This window comes from Polyodon spathula, chromosome 13 (genome assembly GCF_017654505.1).
Source record: "Polyodon spathula isolate WHYD16114869_AA chromosome 13, ASM1765450v1, whole genome shotgun sequence".
Taxonomy (NCBI): Eukaryota; Metazoa; Chordata; class Actinopteri; order Acipenseriformes; family Polyodontidae; genus Polyodon; species Polyodon spathula.
Genome location: NC_054546.1, coordinates 17,055,730 through 17,071,848, shown reverse-complemented (window position 1 = coordinate 17,071,848; position 16,119 = coordinate 17,055,730). Strand labels below are relative to the sequence as shown.

Sequence of the window (16,119 nt, the reverse complement as noted above, 5' to 3'; positions counted from 1 at the left end):
ATAAACTATAAAACAATAAATGGTCATCATAATTAACCTATTATGTGATATTAACATGCAATGCAATTTCAGCAAAGGGTGTGTTCATTCTTGTTTCTATAAATCAGTTAAGGAAATATATAACCGATATTGACCCAAACTCCTCCCATCAATGAAAAGTCAGTTTACAGTCTTGATACACCAGTACGGAAGTACAAATGTCAGCACCCAGTATGAGAGCAAAATATACTTCCGATCTGTTTTTAAAACACTCAGTGTGAAAGGGAATTGCCATTGAGTGGTACTCAATTGTAAACACGAGGGAAGGACAATCAATGGCTTTTCCGAGTACGAGTTTCTGCACACCCCTACTAGAAATCTGTATTAGAAGTTTTTACATGTTTTTGTATTCTTATTATACAAAGTTACTGTGCTCAAAAATACAACAGGATTTGTTCAGGTTTAATTACTCATCATGTTGGAAAACATGGATTGAGAATTGATTAGCAGTTTGCTACGCATGTGGACTGGCAGAGCTATACTGGTGTTTTTTTCTGAAAAGAGACTAATATTGCAGATAGCAGACTGTTTGGTTCAAATTGCATGTACTGCTTACAATTGATAGAGAGACCTTGTGTCTACACGTTTCTTGCCCAGCATTGACTGCAAGCTAAAAAGATAAAAACAATGCTGTGGACCAGAAGGGGCCAGGCTGTAAGACTTTGGAATGCAAAGCATAAAGGGGCTAAAAGGCTCTCAGGGACTAGCATTGGACCCAGAGGTTCTCAGAGAGATCGAAAGAGATAATGCCACTGGGATCAAAGGGGCAGATTTATGGACCTTTTTTCTCCAGGAGTGTGAAGAATGCACTGAGTTCAGAGGTTGTCACACAAGACTACACACACACACACACACACTAAATTAACAGAATAATGTGTACCTTGACCATTGGTTAAGTGTCAGAGAAAGGGGAGGTGGACCATCTATACAGAAGGGTATTTAATGTCATGCAAACATTATAATGTTGAGTATTGTTTGTCCTGTACCTGGGACCAGACTCCCTGCATATTTCAATAAACCTGGCGACTGATTGAAGAAAAGGACTCTGTGCATTTTCTTGAATCTACTTACTCACCATCTATTTTTTGTAAGTTACTTCACATCACATCTACTGTCTTGCTCTGGCATGTAAGCAATTTTGCAATAGTTGCACAACAAAGTTGTTTATGTGTAACCTTGCTGAAAAGTTTAATGTAAACCACAAAGATGCAAATCACAGGAGATGGTCCAGATATTTGACCTAATTTTAGACCTACTTTTTTCCAAATAAAAATAAAACTCATTATCAGCCTAATACAGCCCATTGACTCTTGTTCTAAGTTTTCTGAATAAAGGAAGGTTCACTGACCAAGTTTCAACTGCAGACTCGCTTTCCTTTACTGATAATGTTACAACTCCACTACACTGCTTAAGCTTACAGTAATAGTGATTCTATTTCAAATTTACTGAGCAACCTGTATGAACTAAATTACCTTTTGGTTACAATATATGGCCAGTTGTTACACATTTAGTTTATTTCCTTTGTTATTTTTGTTTGTCTAATAGTGTTAAAGAAAACAATATACAGATTTTAAAATTACCATTCCAATGGCACTGTCTTTATTTATGGCCTGCTGTATATTAATCTGGCTTGGTGGTGCAATGGGGATATGCACTAGTCTTCCACTTCTGGAAGCCTGCGTGGGAGTGCAGTGGTCTCAACTCTCCTCAGTCAAATGACAAAACACTGATAAAACAAGTACAATTGTCTAGCTTCTAAAACGTTTACAGTTTAAGAATAAACATGGAAATGTTTGTAACTGAAGCCAACTAGTGCTTATTAAAATTATTAAATATAATACCAACAGAAATATGTCTGCATTGGCAGCCATCTAAAAAAAAAAAAAAAAAAAAAAAAAAAAAAACTAAAGAAAAAAAAAAAAAAGCCTGTAATCCCTAGCACCTTGTATAAAACCCAATCACTTGAAAATGAATAGAACAGTTCTTCAAACAAATCACTACAATAATAATTATACTGTGTTGGCTATTACTGCTGTTCAATTTATTGAAACTGCTTGACTTGGGGAAATAATAAATAACAAGAACCCATTCTGATCAATGTGTAAATCTAAAATAGTTTCACAAGCATTTCCAAGTTATCTGTCTCATACAGCTTTCTTTATACTGCATTGCAAATTTCCTAATCTATAATTTGACTATATAAATTATTATACTGTGTGAACCCTGTTTTTTTTTTTTTTTTATTTTATTCTAGGAGAGGTGTCATCTTGAGCAGTTTGTGTGATCTGCAGTAGGGTTTGACGTCTGTACACAATGGAAGACCAAATTGATGCAGATGTGTTGATTCATAGCATTTAATCCACACAAGACTAGGTAACATCCTCATTAGCATGTTTTGTTTTTAAGCACCAGAATTGTAGTAAAAGTCTACCCCAAAGAATTTCAGTAAAATAAGATTAAAACTACAGCGATTTCATTAAATCCATTTTAAATCTGAATTTAGTTTGGCGCATGATTGAAAAATCCCAAAAAGTTTTGCTTTAGTCATCTTATCCATTGTTACATTTTTTGAATTTCAATTAAGGAGTGTAGCTATTTGTAATTCTGGACCTGGGTAAATTAACTACTGGTCTAGTCTTATTAAGAACTAGTTCATATTTTACAATAAAATTGGTTATTCACTGTATACAGAAAAATACATAAATTAACAGACCAATTGGAATGTATTTGCAAATAGATTACCTTTTACTTTAAGAATGTAATATACATCCTGCAAAAAACAGAATCAAAATCATGATACAATAAGAGCAATATAATTAATAGAATTTACTTTTGCAATAACCTACAAGTAGTGTGTAGCACAGTGACAGCATAAGAGAAGGCAATAGAGAAAGCATGGCTGTATCTTACACGTTATAAAACGTTTTGTTTTTTTTAATGCTCAAAAGTTCACGTTTGCAAAATCTTTCACAAATCAAAAAAACGGGGACTTGAAAGCTTTATAGTTCTCTAAGAAAATTCACAGCAAAGCCTAAACCAAAAATATTTTGTAAGAAAAAAAAAGTAAACGTTATATAGTACTACAAGCAAAACTACATTTCAAATGAAATAGTATTTTAGCTGAAAATTACTGAACCAAGTTTTAATCCAACAGAGAAAGACAGTGGCTGCTTTCTGAAATGTCAAATATTTTCTGGCAGGTTTAGCTCAGATTACTTTTCATATTAACATAAATTAAAATACATGTGACATTCAAATGATAATGAAGGATTATTTGTGAAGAGAATTTGTGTCTGAGTACAGAGGAATTACATTTACTTTTCTGGATATTTGCTAGACATCTGTATATTTAGCAGCAGTCTTATGCGTTCAATAAAGCGAGAGTGCTTATCGAGAAAGGTTGTTTTATTCAAAAATGTTAACTACAACCTCTGTAGTTTATCTATTTATTACTCATACACTTTACTAAAATCTGTGGCAGCACATTATATTTACTTCTTATTGTAATACCCATTAAAAGCTCTACAGAAAACTGAAATCTTTGTTACTATAACAGATCAATACATCTGCCCATTAGACTGTCGTCTGACTGTTTAGTATTGAAAAATACTGCTGTTCATTTTTATTGTGAAGGCAAAGGAATATTGTACATATACAAACATGTTAAAAAAAAAAGGACACTACTGTAGTTGACAATTCATAAATCACTGTTATTGTGCAGATGAATAATTTTATAAACCTACAACAAATAACCAACTTTCTTCAAACTGTAAATATGTTCTTTGTTGTGGAGCCACTTTTGCTAGATGTGTCATCATGTGACTGGTATCCAATAAGGGCTTTTGAAGGAATACTCAAACGTTCTTTGTATTGTTGCCTGAAAGAAAGGATAAAGAAAAAGCAAACTGAGTGAGGTACAAGCAATTGTGTATTGCAGTTACAGAATAATGCTAATCAAAGAAGCTGCAACAGAATCATGGTTTAAATTTGTCCAGCACGCAAACTGTACAGACATTAAGGAAGACAGTGTTTCATCAAGGCCTATTGGAAGGTCCCACAATTAATTTGCACTGTTTTTAATTTGAATGTGGTGTTGACTTCACACCAGCTGAGTTAATGAAGTTTGTATTTCAGGCCTGTAAGTAATGTTGCTATCTGGTGGTGTAAACAGGAATTATTTAAACTTCCAGTAAATACAAACTATTTGACATTCATTTTTCTAGGAGTTTGGGGATGTAAACTCAATTGGGCCTATTTTTCACTACCCTTTTTTACTTCATTAGATTATGTGACAGGGTGTTGCCAATATGAGGACACAGAAATTACTGTTAAATAAATTCAAAATGGTACTACGATTCAGATATTCTGTCACTGCAAGCTACTTGCCTCATTTGACTACTGTAGGTAGTTTGTTTAAACTTTAATATAACTTACCCTATAGTCATGATTGCTTCTTTATTTTCGCAGTTTCCTGTCCAGATGGCTAGTTTGTCACCTTTTGGTCTAACATTGACAACTGCGCCGCACACATCTTCACTGGCTTCACCGAAGGACTCTCCAATTAAACATAACAGCTAATAAAAAGAAAAGAAAAAACAACAAATTAAAATAAGTTGTTGAGAAATAACCATCAATGAGTGATTGTGACTTTACAACAAGTATTTTTCCCTCACCAGGGAAAGTTTAAATTGAATGGGTAAGTTATTTAAAACTATTATATTTTAAAAAGAAAAAAGCGTACCGTTTCCATCCAGTACCGATCCAAGTCATTATGCCTCTGCTGTTTGTTGAGTGTCATTAACCATCTTCCCCCAAGTTTATTTCTGTCATCCTCCCACATCGGTTTGATTCCATCCTTTAAAATAAATAAATAAATAAATAAATAAATAAAAGGTTATTGGAATGTTACTTCTAAGATAAAGGATTATAGCTGAGTGTAAATTTTGAAATAGTTTCACAGTTGTTGCTCCCAGACATTAAAACGTACCAATTGTCACACAGCTAATTTAGAGGTTCAAAAATGTAGCTGAAGATCACATGCATAAATACAAATATCTGCAGACTTAAATGAAGTGGCAGGTGAACACTTACATACTAAATACATAAGCAGTGTGTGTGTGTGTGCTACTATGGAGATAACATCCCAAACAGGGAGGTACTGGCACCTTGTGTCTCAACCACCCAAAGCATGGTTTTATCAACCCATAACACACAGTCACTAATCGAGTAATCTCTCTTGAGATCTCATCAAGAATATCCTGAAACACAAGTGCAGCTGAGAAATAAATATGGAAGCATTACAGATATTTTTTGGCTAAAAAAGGATTCTCGGTTGTTTAACATCAGGTGTGCTAGTGTCACTACTCTTCATGAAAAGTGGGAAAAATTTATTTTCACACACGCGGTTTACACGCACTGTTTCATTTTATTATTTTTTCCCCCCACAGTAAAACAGGTTTAAAAGGCACCGCATATCAACAGGACTCTCAGTACTGCAACTCCAGCCCCACCCCGTTTGCTGTATTTATCACATACCTCTTCATAAAACATTAGTTTTATCACCAAACTCCTCAATAATGAGATCCAGGTCATTATTTTATTACTATAACATCTCAAAAAGCTCTGCAAATATCTGTGATAGTCTTTGAGCGCTAGATGCGGAAGCAGCAATCTTGTCTGCTTATGTCTGTTATCTCTGTGGTGCAGGGGCTATGTGTATTGCTCAGATCCACCCCCTTTTTTTTGGCTTCTCTCACCTCCTATCTGTCTCACTCAGTCATTGAAAAAACTAGTAGAGGCCTATGCTTGACGTCTTTTTGACCAGAAAGGGAAAATTGTAATGTCGGACCTGGTCCGACATAGTACCGCAAAGGGTTTGTTACGTATGACAGAATGGGTTTAAAACTGACATTTAAGCAAAGAGAAGCTAATTATAGCAATGCTCAGTTCTGTGTTGCCTTACTGTTTTAGCCATTACACAAACTGAAATGCCTGAAGTAAATGTAAAACATTTCTAAATGTTTAAATTATAATTGTACTGTATCTTACCTTAAATAAACAGTAGTCACATCCAAATCCAAGTTTACTAGGTTGCTGTATATGATTATATAACCTGAGGGGAAAAAACAAACAAAACTCATTTCTATTTAACTGCACCAATTCAAATACTATGTTTACAAGCTTTCTATCAAGTTTTTGTCATGTAAAGCAACAGTTTGATCATTTTTTACTGCTTAACTCAATTTCTCTCCGTTTTGGTTATACTGAAGTTGGCAACATTTTTGGATGATGCAAGCAACTGTTTGTCATTTACTGTAATTGACACAAAGAGTGTGGAGATTAAACTAGATGTGACAAATAAATGACTATAATGAAACATTGCATTGATGGATCAATCCCACATTTAATGGTGTTGGATAGAGGAAGCAGAATTAAGTTGTCAGGATTAATTTATGAAGTGACATGCTGTAACTGTAATAAATTACAAAACTATAGGTGGATATAACACCAGATTCTCACGGGACTAAAGATCATCACAAACAGAACTTTTACATTCTTTTTATCCCAGAAGATTCTCTCAAGGGTCCTGATTTTTTTTTTGTTTAACCAAATAGGGGACGGCCGAAAACACAAAACATAATTGGCGACTCTTAAATGGATGCTTTGAACGATGCATTTGAAGATGTGTATGGAAATACAGATCACTCAAGGGACGAAACAGTTATTCTAGCTTTTTTGAAAACACGGTACAAGGAAATGAAAAGGCGCTCAGTTGATATGCTTCGTTCTTCCTCCATCTTGCAAACGTTATTTACATGGTTAATTTTTACAAATCACACGCAAAAGTGCTTACTCTGGCCACAATATCGCATTTCATTTTGAATTTACCTACTTTCCTTGATGAAAATTAATCCACATATGGGAGGTTACTAGCTGTCCTCTGCTTTTGACCAACTCTGGAGGACACCTGATTTTTAGTCCAGTGCGAATCATATTTAAGACAAAATGTAGGGGTACTGATTTTCCATTCTGGGGAATAGCAAATTCTGGTTCAAAAAATGCCCAATTCCATTTTTTATTTATTTATTTTTTAAAATAAATTTACTGATAATTAAACATTGCATTTGCACACAAATGTTAAAATTAGTAAATTAATAAATATCACATTATTTTTTTTTTTTTTAATTAAAGCCAAGACTTTCAATCACTGTTGTTGCTGTAATAGTAATGAAAAACATGTGAAGAAACTTACATGTCATAATGTTTATAAACATCACTTGGCTCATTACTGGCATTAAAATAAGCAGGAATACTTAATTACATTACAACAGTTCACAAAAAAATGTCCAGCACCGTTGTGAGACGATCCTATTATAGTCTTCCACAAAGTGTAGAGTGGAAAGAAAAACTAAATAATGAAATACACGATTAGTTTAGCTTACTTCTGGTATGCCCCGCCTTGAGAGCAGTGCCTTGGGTCTAAGTTCTTCAGCATAGAAGAACGCAGTACTTTGCCATTTTTTGTTGTGATCTTTTTTGCTTTCTTGCTCTCTACATGCTTACGACTGGCAATATGATCTATGGTACTGACTCGTACATGGTCAATCGGATGACAACAAAATTTGCACTATAGTATTCCACCATCATTATAGATAATCAGAAAATGTTTCAGCTCTGTCTTTTGCTGGAACATTGCTTTTTTTTTCTTCGTTGGTACAGTTGCCATGTTGCGTATCAACAGAGATACGTGAGTGAAGTCACACGATGAATTAACCTGGTTGGGTGTACTGCAAAAAAAATGATAAAATAAAGAAAAAAAAAGAAAAAAACTGGAGTTGTGAGGAGTAAACACAACACTGCAAAATTCCATTCCGAAAATGCCTAATTCCGCGATTCCGGAAAATCAGTAGCCCTAACAATGAATATTTCAGAAACAGAAGTTGTTCAGTGTGACTGAACAAAATACCTACCAGAAACACAACAAGTCCAAATGGTTTCAAATTTGAATCGTCTTGCCTATTTTGATTAAATCCCACAATATACTTACGCCCAGAAGTCTTCAACTGTATCAAATTTGGCAATAAGTCTCAGATTTTCCGTCCAACTTTTGCTCTTGTCATTTTTGAAATACCAAAGAGCCCATCTGTGAAATGAAGATGAACACATTGTTAGTAAAAACATGATTTGTTCATTAGTATTGTTTTTGTCAAATATACTATCTGGTTGTGTCAGACTTTTCAGTTTACTTCCAGATTCTTGTTGAAATTATATTGGGTAAAAGATTTACTGAATTAAAAACCATGGTCAAGCTTCAGGCATTAGGATTTACCAAACATCCCTTTTCGCCTAATTTCTAGAATGTCTAGTCTGTGTACTATTTGTGCTTAGCTACACTGAACCTGATGAAAATGCAACCATCTCTTTCACAAAGAAACCATTGTTTTAAAAGCTCTATTCTTCAAAACGTTTGTTAGACTGGACAAGTTCTCCAGGGATATGCAACCCCAGCAGGAAGTAGTAATATTCATTAGCCACAACTCGCTAGTTAATCCTCAGTTTTACTTTATCTTCTTCATGCTTTAATTATGTGATGAATGCCAGCAGACTTTCTAAAGATTCAGTCAAATTCAGGCACAAATAGTTTGAGTTAGGAGGCTTTGACACTGTGGCTGTGTAAAATAACTGTAACAAAACAATTACATTTTCTTGTGCAATACCAGCAATCTGACTTGACCAGAAGAATCTGTCAATACAGTTGTGTAAAAAGTATGAAGCCAATATAAAAGTAAAACTGTCCATGTGTCAACAATAGCTGAGGTACTCCACAAATCTGGCCTCTATGGAAAAGTGGCAAGAAGGAAGCCATTTCTGAAAAAAGCACATGTAAAATCACACTTAGAATTCGCAAAAATGCATGTGGGAGACGTGGTGGTCCGATCTCAAAAGATTCTGTGGTCCGATGAAACAGAAATTGAACTATTTGCCTAAATGCAAAGCCTTATGTCTGGCGCTAACCCAACACAGTACACCACCCAGGTAACACCATCCCTACTGTGAAGCATGGTGATGGCAGCATCATGCTATGGGGATGTCTTCATCAGCAGGGTCTGGGAAGCTTGTCAGGGTAGAGGGCAAAATGGATGGAGCTAAATACAGGCAAATCCTTGAAAAAAAACCTGCTTCAGTCTGCAAGAGACCCAAGACTGGGACAGAGATTCACCTTTCAGCAGGACAATGACCCTAAGCACACAGCCAAAGCAACACTGGAGTGGCTTAAAAACAAGAACGTGAATGTCCTAGAGTGGCCCAGTCAAAGTGTGGACTTGAATCCGATTGAGAATCTGTGGCAAAACTTAGATTGCTGTCCACCAACGATCTCCATCCAACTTGACAGAGCATGAACAAATTTGCCAAAAGGAATGGGCGAATATTGCACGATCCACATTTGCAAACCTGGTAGAGACTTACCCCAAATGACTCACCGCTGTAATTGCTGCCAAAGGTGGTTCTACCAAGTAATGACTCAGGGGGTGAATACTCATTTAACCAAGACATTTCAGTTTTTTTTTTTTTCCCCCATTAACTGTTTCATAATAAAAATTATCTTGCCTCTTCAAAGTATTGAGTAGGTTGTGTAAATCAATGGAAAAAATCCAATTTAAATGCATCAAGATTTCAGGTTGTAACACAAATAACTGTGAAAACGTCAAAGGGGAATGAATACTTCCTATAGGCACTGTATATAGTTGTAAACTGAAATGTGTTTTGCAATATTAGCAGTTGTAGTGGCAGCAGATTTGCTAATTCGTGCAAGCTTCCCTCACAGGGATGCTTAATTAGGCGAGAATGGGGTCAGCATTTTTATTTGTTCATTTCTCACTCCTTTTAAAATGAGATTACACAATTTGTCCCTGAATTTGAAGTGATTTGTTGAAAAGGCATACATGTACCTCACAAGTTTCAGCCTAATCTAGGGATACTTTAAAAAGGTTAGATTAACAGCACCTGTTGCAGATGACCACTGACGCAGTAAACACTGATGGGGAGGAGCAAAGAACAGTAGCCAAAATAAGCAAGAAATTGATATATCTAGCGACCAGAATGAAATTAAAAAGCAAAACAAGGGAGATGAAAAAGCTTTAAAGGTAACTGAGGAAAACTAACATACCTCACTGTCAAAAAGACATTTGAAGCTGTTTAAAAGCGGCAGGCTGTACTTTGAAGTTATACATAAGGAAAGCCCTTCAGCTGTGTAGAAAACGTATTTAAAGAAAAAGTGTACTGATCTGTGTTTACTATTCTTTCCACACAAATGAAAATGGGCTTTTGGATAAAACGTATATAGCCAGCTAAGCACACTCAATACCTTGACACTTATTAGTCTCTAGGAGCATGCCTGATAATCATGCTGCATTATCCCGATTATTTAAACGTGTGGGGCAAGTAACAACATGGAGTTGGCTGCTGCAACAAAGCTTTGTTACTGCTGTGGTGAACTGTAGCTGAGACAAATTGAGGAAAGTGTTTTTTGTTTCTGTGATTTGGGGATCTGGCAGGTTTCTTTTAGATTTTATCTAATGAGAAGGATCGGTGCTTGTCACTTGAGTTTGGTCCATTATATTTATTTGTATAATGTTTGTGTGTTATTTAACATTTATTGTACACATTTAATTTAGTTTGTATTATTACTCATGTAATAATTGCTGCACTGTATTGTCACCAGTTTAAAGCAAGGCATCCTGCACAATAATGCTACTATCATACTGAATAAATCAGGACTTTTGGGTTATGACTGTATTTAATAAATAAACTATTTTTACTTGACCTTGCCTCAATTACTATTATTTTCACCCTCATAACTTTGGGTTATATGTCATTAAATATATCATTTGAAAAACATTAATAAATTTTGAAAACAACATAGCCAAAAAAAAAAAAAAAAAAAAAAAAAAAGTACTACAGTTATACCCCGGTTTCAGCCCTACATATGTATATATGTGTGTCAGAGTGTTTTACCGGAGAAAACTGTTCAATAAAGTGAACAGTTTCATAGTGCGCCAGTAGTACGAGCGCCACAGTATGTCCTGAAACAAGATCTGCAATGATAATTGCTATTTGCGACTGCTGTCTGGCAGTCACAGGTTTCTGGTGAAAATCTGCGATGTCACAGCCCTGCGAAAGTTTTATGAAACCCAATTTTTTTATTTGCGAGGTGCTTGCAATTATGAATTGTTGCAAATTGCTTTTGTGAAACGGGGCCCCAGAAAGAGAGGTACTTATTGGAAGGTTGTATGGATTAAATTTGATATGTGAAGATCATTTTTGTCCAACTCATTTGATCGTGGTTATCGCTGATGGTTATTCTATTATTTTGCAAGTTTGCACAAGTTTCATGATGTTTTCATGAAAAACCCCACATTGAAAACAAGTATGCCACACTAAAAGGGAAGTGTTTGTTTTTTAAACTGTATTTTATGCGCTCCTGAAAAATACATAGAAAATTAAGTGCCCTAGATGTGTTACATTTATTACATACAGTTGTGTTAATGATTTAGTTGTATTATGTATGTCTTTCCACTCCCGCACTGTTGAATAAAATGTCAATACAGATTTAAAGCTTATTTTCATACACAATTATTGAATAATTTAAATAAAACCATAAGTAACTAATGAAATGGTTATCACTACGTACTTTCATTTTGCAACCTTGTTAAATCTGATATTTCGTTGGGAAATTCTATTGAAGACATTTTAGAGCATTTAATTAGATGAAATTAAATTGTCACCACATCGTGTTTACCAGTTACAGCAAGAAGGGTGAAATTCATTCTAATGACAATTCTAAAATATAATACTTTAAATAGTTGAGTGTTGAGAAAATGAAGTATTGCTATGTAAACATTTGAGATATATATGTCCTAATGTTTTAACTGTGGTGCCCCTTTAAAATTCTCAAATTTTGGGCTGTGATAGAACTCCTTGGTGTCTTTATAAGGCACTATTCCACAGACTCAACTTTATAACAGATAACATGCAGGACCTTTGCTACCACCTAGTAGAATGGGATAATGACATCTTGTGCTTTTGCTACACTGATTATTACTGAGAAAACCATATTTGTTTTAACATGTCTGGTACAATGCTGAACCTAGAGATACTGGAAGAGCTGGCTCTTCACTGAAAACGTTTTTATTCAGCAGAGACTCCTTGGTGTACCTCTGGGTCTTGGTGGAACTCTTGACACACATTAAGTGTGTGTTTCTTTTCCATTATTTCTTGAGCGCTACTCTGCTTTTAAGGTTTAATTAAAAGCGTTAACACCACATCTAATAAAAAATTTGATCAAATGTGGATGGTACAGCGGAAACCAAAAACAAGAACTGAAAGAACACTGACTTGTTTTGAAGAGGATGTTTCATGTATTCTTCTGGGTTAGCAACTACTGTAGGTTCTGCTGTGCTTTCTTCAGATTCAGTTCCACACTGCTACCAAAGAAACAAATATGGGTTAGTATGTTACATTTTTATTTGCTCTACATTGACAGTCTGCATCACAGTAATTTGGACCTGCAATGAAAACATCTAAAGTTGTTATTTTTTTAAAAACAGGCTGTCATATGAAAATTCTGTTTTTCAACCACATTATACTGCAATACAATACAACATCCTCGTGGAAAGATATCTGATTAGCGATGCTTTGTCAGAACCTTGAATTACTTAATTGAATTGCTAGCAAACAGTACTTAAGTTACTGTAATACAGTACAAAGACATATGATAATTCTCAATACAGTACTTGCATAATTGGTAATCAATACAGCTAGGACGAAAAGCACCTCTGTGGCAGACAATGCTTTCTAGGACATTATAGTGACACTACATCTACTCTAAATTTGTGCTGTGCCGTCTATTCACTTTACGTGTCCCATATGGAATGAAACGTCAGGGTTTCTTCTGATGTGGCATTAGCCTTTGTTTAATTAAAAATCGGTAAAACACAAATACAAAAATATGCGCCATACACTTTCTAGCATGTTACTGCAATAAAGGTGCTGGTACAAATAACTATCTGACCATATCGGATGCAGTTTTAAGTAGTGTAAAAAAAAAAAAAAAGAAACACGGAAATAATTTAGTCATTAGATGAACAGCCTGACTCAGCCAGTGAATGTTGTCCATTCATATTATTACCACACATGTTTTGCGTTGCAGCCAGTCGAAAAAAATAACGTTACCAAATGATATTCAGCTTAGATATACGAATAATACACATATTTATAGGCGTATTCTTCTAGAAAAAAAAAAAACAAAAACTCCAGTAGAGACGGTTTGGTATTATCTGCACCCCCAACAACTATCCGTGTCCTTCTCCCTCCGCCGCCGCCACCCTCGTTTTATTAGCATGCTGGGCATTGAACATGTTGCAAACCAGACAGCAGCACAAAAAACACTACACTCAAACTACAGGAGCGCCAAAAAGGCTTCTCGGCACCCACAATCAATCTACTCATCTACCCTTAACCCCCAAAATATTATTTCGCCCAGTATATTTCTGTTAAACCCATTAGAGGCCCAGCACTCTGTCTCCCACTTACCGGCTCCGACGTCGCCATCTTGACTGTAAAAACTCTCCTGTCCGTTCGGCGTTGCTGCGTCACTCCTTACTGTTAATACGGCAAACGACTGAGGTCAAATCAATAGCAGTCGTAGTAACAGCATATGGGCCTCAAGCAAAACACTTACTGCAGCGGGACTCGTGTGAATGATTTCATTTGTTGAATCATTCATATTAGCAAGTGGTTTAGGTTTAGGTAGTACTGAGTAATGCAGTATACCTCATGTATCGTGTGTCAGCAACTTTCTCATTGCAGATTCGACTATTTAAGGATCGCTTTTTTTTCTTTTCTCTTGAGAATTATTAACAATAACTCCTATTAATTCAGTTGTGAAAAACAGCTATTGTGTTTTGATGTTACAATTTAGACAACCTAAAACAATTTGAGCCCCAAAATAAGGCCAAAACACACACAAGCAATTTCCTAAATGTCAAAAGAAAAAGTAAAATACTAAATGCTTTTTTAATATATCGTCTCCATACCTTGCCTATGTGTATTCATTGTTATTAACTTTGGTTTATTTTTATTAATTTTGTTTAAAAAAAAAAAAAAAAAAAAAAAAAAACAATACACACCAGTAAACTACAATTTAACAAGAAAAGGAAATGTTGCTTAAATTGCCTATGCCTATGTGGTCCATGATTTTTGCACCAAATTTTATATATATATATTTATTTATTTTAGTGACTACAGGATACTCTTCATGAACTACATTTCCCAGAAGTCCACCATAGGAGGCGACAGAACTGCTGAGAAGGTACCAGTATTTATCAGTAATTTAATTAATAATGATGCAATGCAGGTAATTTAAATTTATAGGCTCCTTTCAAAATAATTATACAAGAATTCAGTTTTAAGCAAATTAATATTTTTATTTTAATTATTTCTGTATATAAATGTAGTACTACTACCACATGGGACTCTATGTTTTTTTTTTAGTGTGAAACTACAAGACTGACTATACAAGGAAGGAGCAGTGTGTGATTGGACAAAAATTAAAAAAATATATCATCATGGCCAATATTTATACAATGTGTAGTAAATGTGTAAGGGTGCCACATATACATACATACACCCCTTATGAACTCAATAAGTGTCCTCACAGAGTTTCATCACAATTGGTGAAGCAGTTCTTCTGATGTAATAAGAGGTTTGTCATATTACGTGCAGAGATACATTTGGGCGCCACCAGTACATCCACTTTGCCAGGGGTTTGCATTCACCATGTGGGATAAAAAATGAAGTGTCTCTCAAACTGGGGTCACGAAACAATCACATCACAAGCAAACCTGTATTATACTGTATGTAGTGGCTATACCGCCTGCTGCTGTAGAGACGACATTTCAATTTGAAACTCTTGTCAGATTAACAAAACTACATTATGGGCGAGCTTCTCAAAGCTATTTATTCTAAATCGTCATAAGCACAATTTCTTTTTTTTTTTTAAATTGAAAAAAAACACCAATTAAATATCTAAAATGAGTACAAAAAACTGTAATACTTCATCAAGCCCCTGAATTAAGAGACTTAGTTGTTTACATCTGGTTTGCTATCTTTATTGGGTGTGCACCTACATTCTGAAAAAAAAATTGTGTTAATGATCAACTGGAGTAAATTACTTAGAGTTTAGCCCTGTGTCTGTTTGCTTTATTATTCATAGACGTCTTATTTATTCAATAACAAATTTAATTATTTCTATTGTTTATTAGTACCAGACAAAACCTTCCTCAAAACCGGAATAATCCAGAGAACACAGATGGCAACCTGACCTCCCATCCAAGTGCTGACCAGATTCAACCATGTTTGCCTCACAGATGAGACCAGAATAAAAGGTGGTATAACCTTATAGATGTTATGCTAGATGTACGTATCCATGAAAAACACAAGCACAGCTGAAGTGCAAAATATAAATATATATTTATTTTAAAACCACCTACAAAGTTAGGCATTATTAGGAATGGTAACATTATTTAGGGTTTTTGTTTTTTAAGTTGTTTACAAAACAGAAATGTAACTAAAACACAGTATTTTATTTTCACCCAACTCTAAGAAAACTGGTTAACTGCTGACTATACAACAAACTCAGAAGAATACAACAGTTCACATGAAAATGGTTTACATTTCTTTCGTGATAAATATCAACATTTTACTGCTACATAACTTCAAACATTTTCAAAGCTGGTGTGCACCAAATCTCCTTGTTTCATAGCTGGTTTCAAGTTACAGTACACAAAGGTACAACTGAAAATTCTTGAAGTATAATTGCTACATACAGATTTGTCTGCAAAAACACATCTTACAAGGTTTTTTTTTTTTTTCGGAAGAAGAACAGTATCAGTTTTGTCTGTCCATTTAACTTAGTTGTTGATCAATATTTTTTTTTGTTTGTTTTGTTTAAGAGACCTCTGTAAATCACAAAATAATCAAACACAGTTATCCATATTACATTAAAAATACAAGAGAGTG

General features: G+C 34.8%; 1 protein-coding gene across 2 annotated transcripts; it reads right to left on the bottom strand.

Annotated features, from left to right (window-relative positions):
* Window positions 1–2,761: 2,761 nt before the first annotated feature.
* On the bottom strand, window positions 2,762–13,725 carry eif4e1c (eukaryotic translation initiation factor 4E family member 1c). Of its 2 annotated transcripts, none has more exons than XM_041269158.1 (7): window positions 13,633–13,725; window positions 12,436–12,524; window positions 8,087–8,182; window positions 6,088–6,151; window positions 4,781–4,894; window positions 4,474–4,613; window positions 2,762–3,916 (listed from the first exon to the last, which is right to left on the bottom strand). In XM_041269158.1, the coding sequence occupies exons 1-7, from the start codon at window positions 13,648–13,650 to the stop codon at window positions 3,802–3,804; spliced, it is 636 nt and encodes a 211-aa protein (XP_041125092.1). In that variant the 5' UTR covers window positions 13,651–13,725; the 3' UTR covers window positions 2,762–3,801. The 2 variants fall into 2 exon arrangements, with proteins under 2 accessions (XP_041125092.1, XP_041125093.1); XM_041269159.1 differs by having other exon boundaries at window positions 12,436–12,521; window positions 13,633–13,700.
* Between the last annotated feature and the right edge of the window lie 2,394 nt (window positions 13,726–16,119).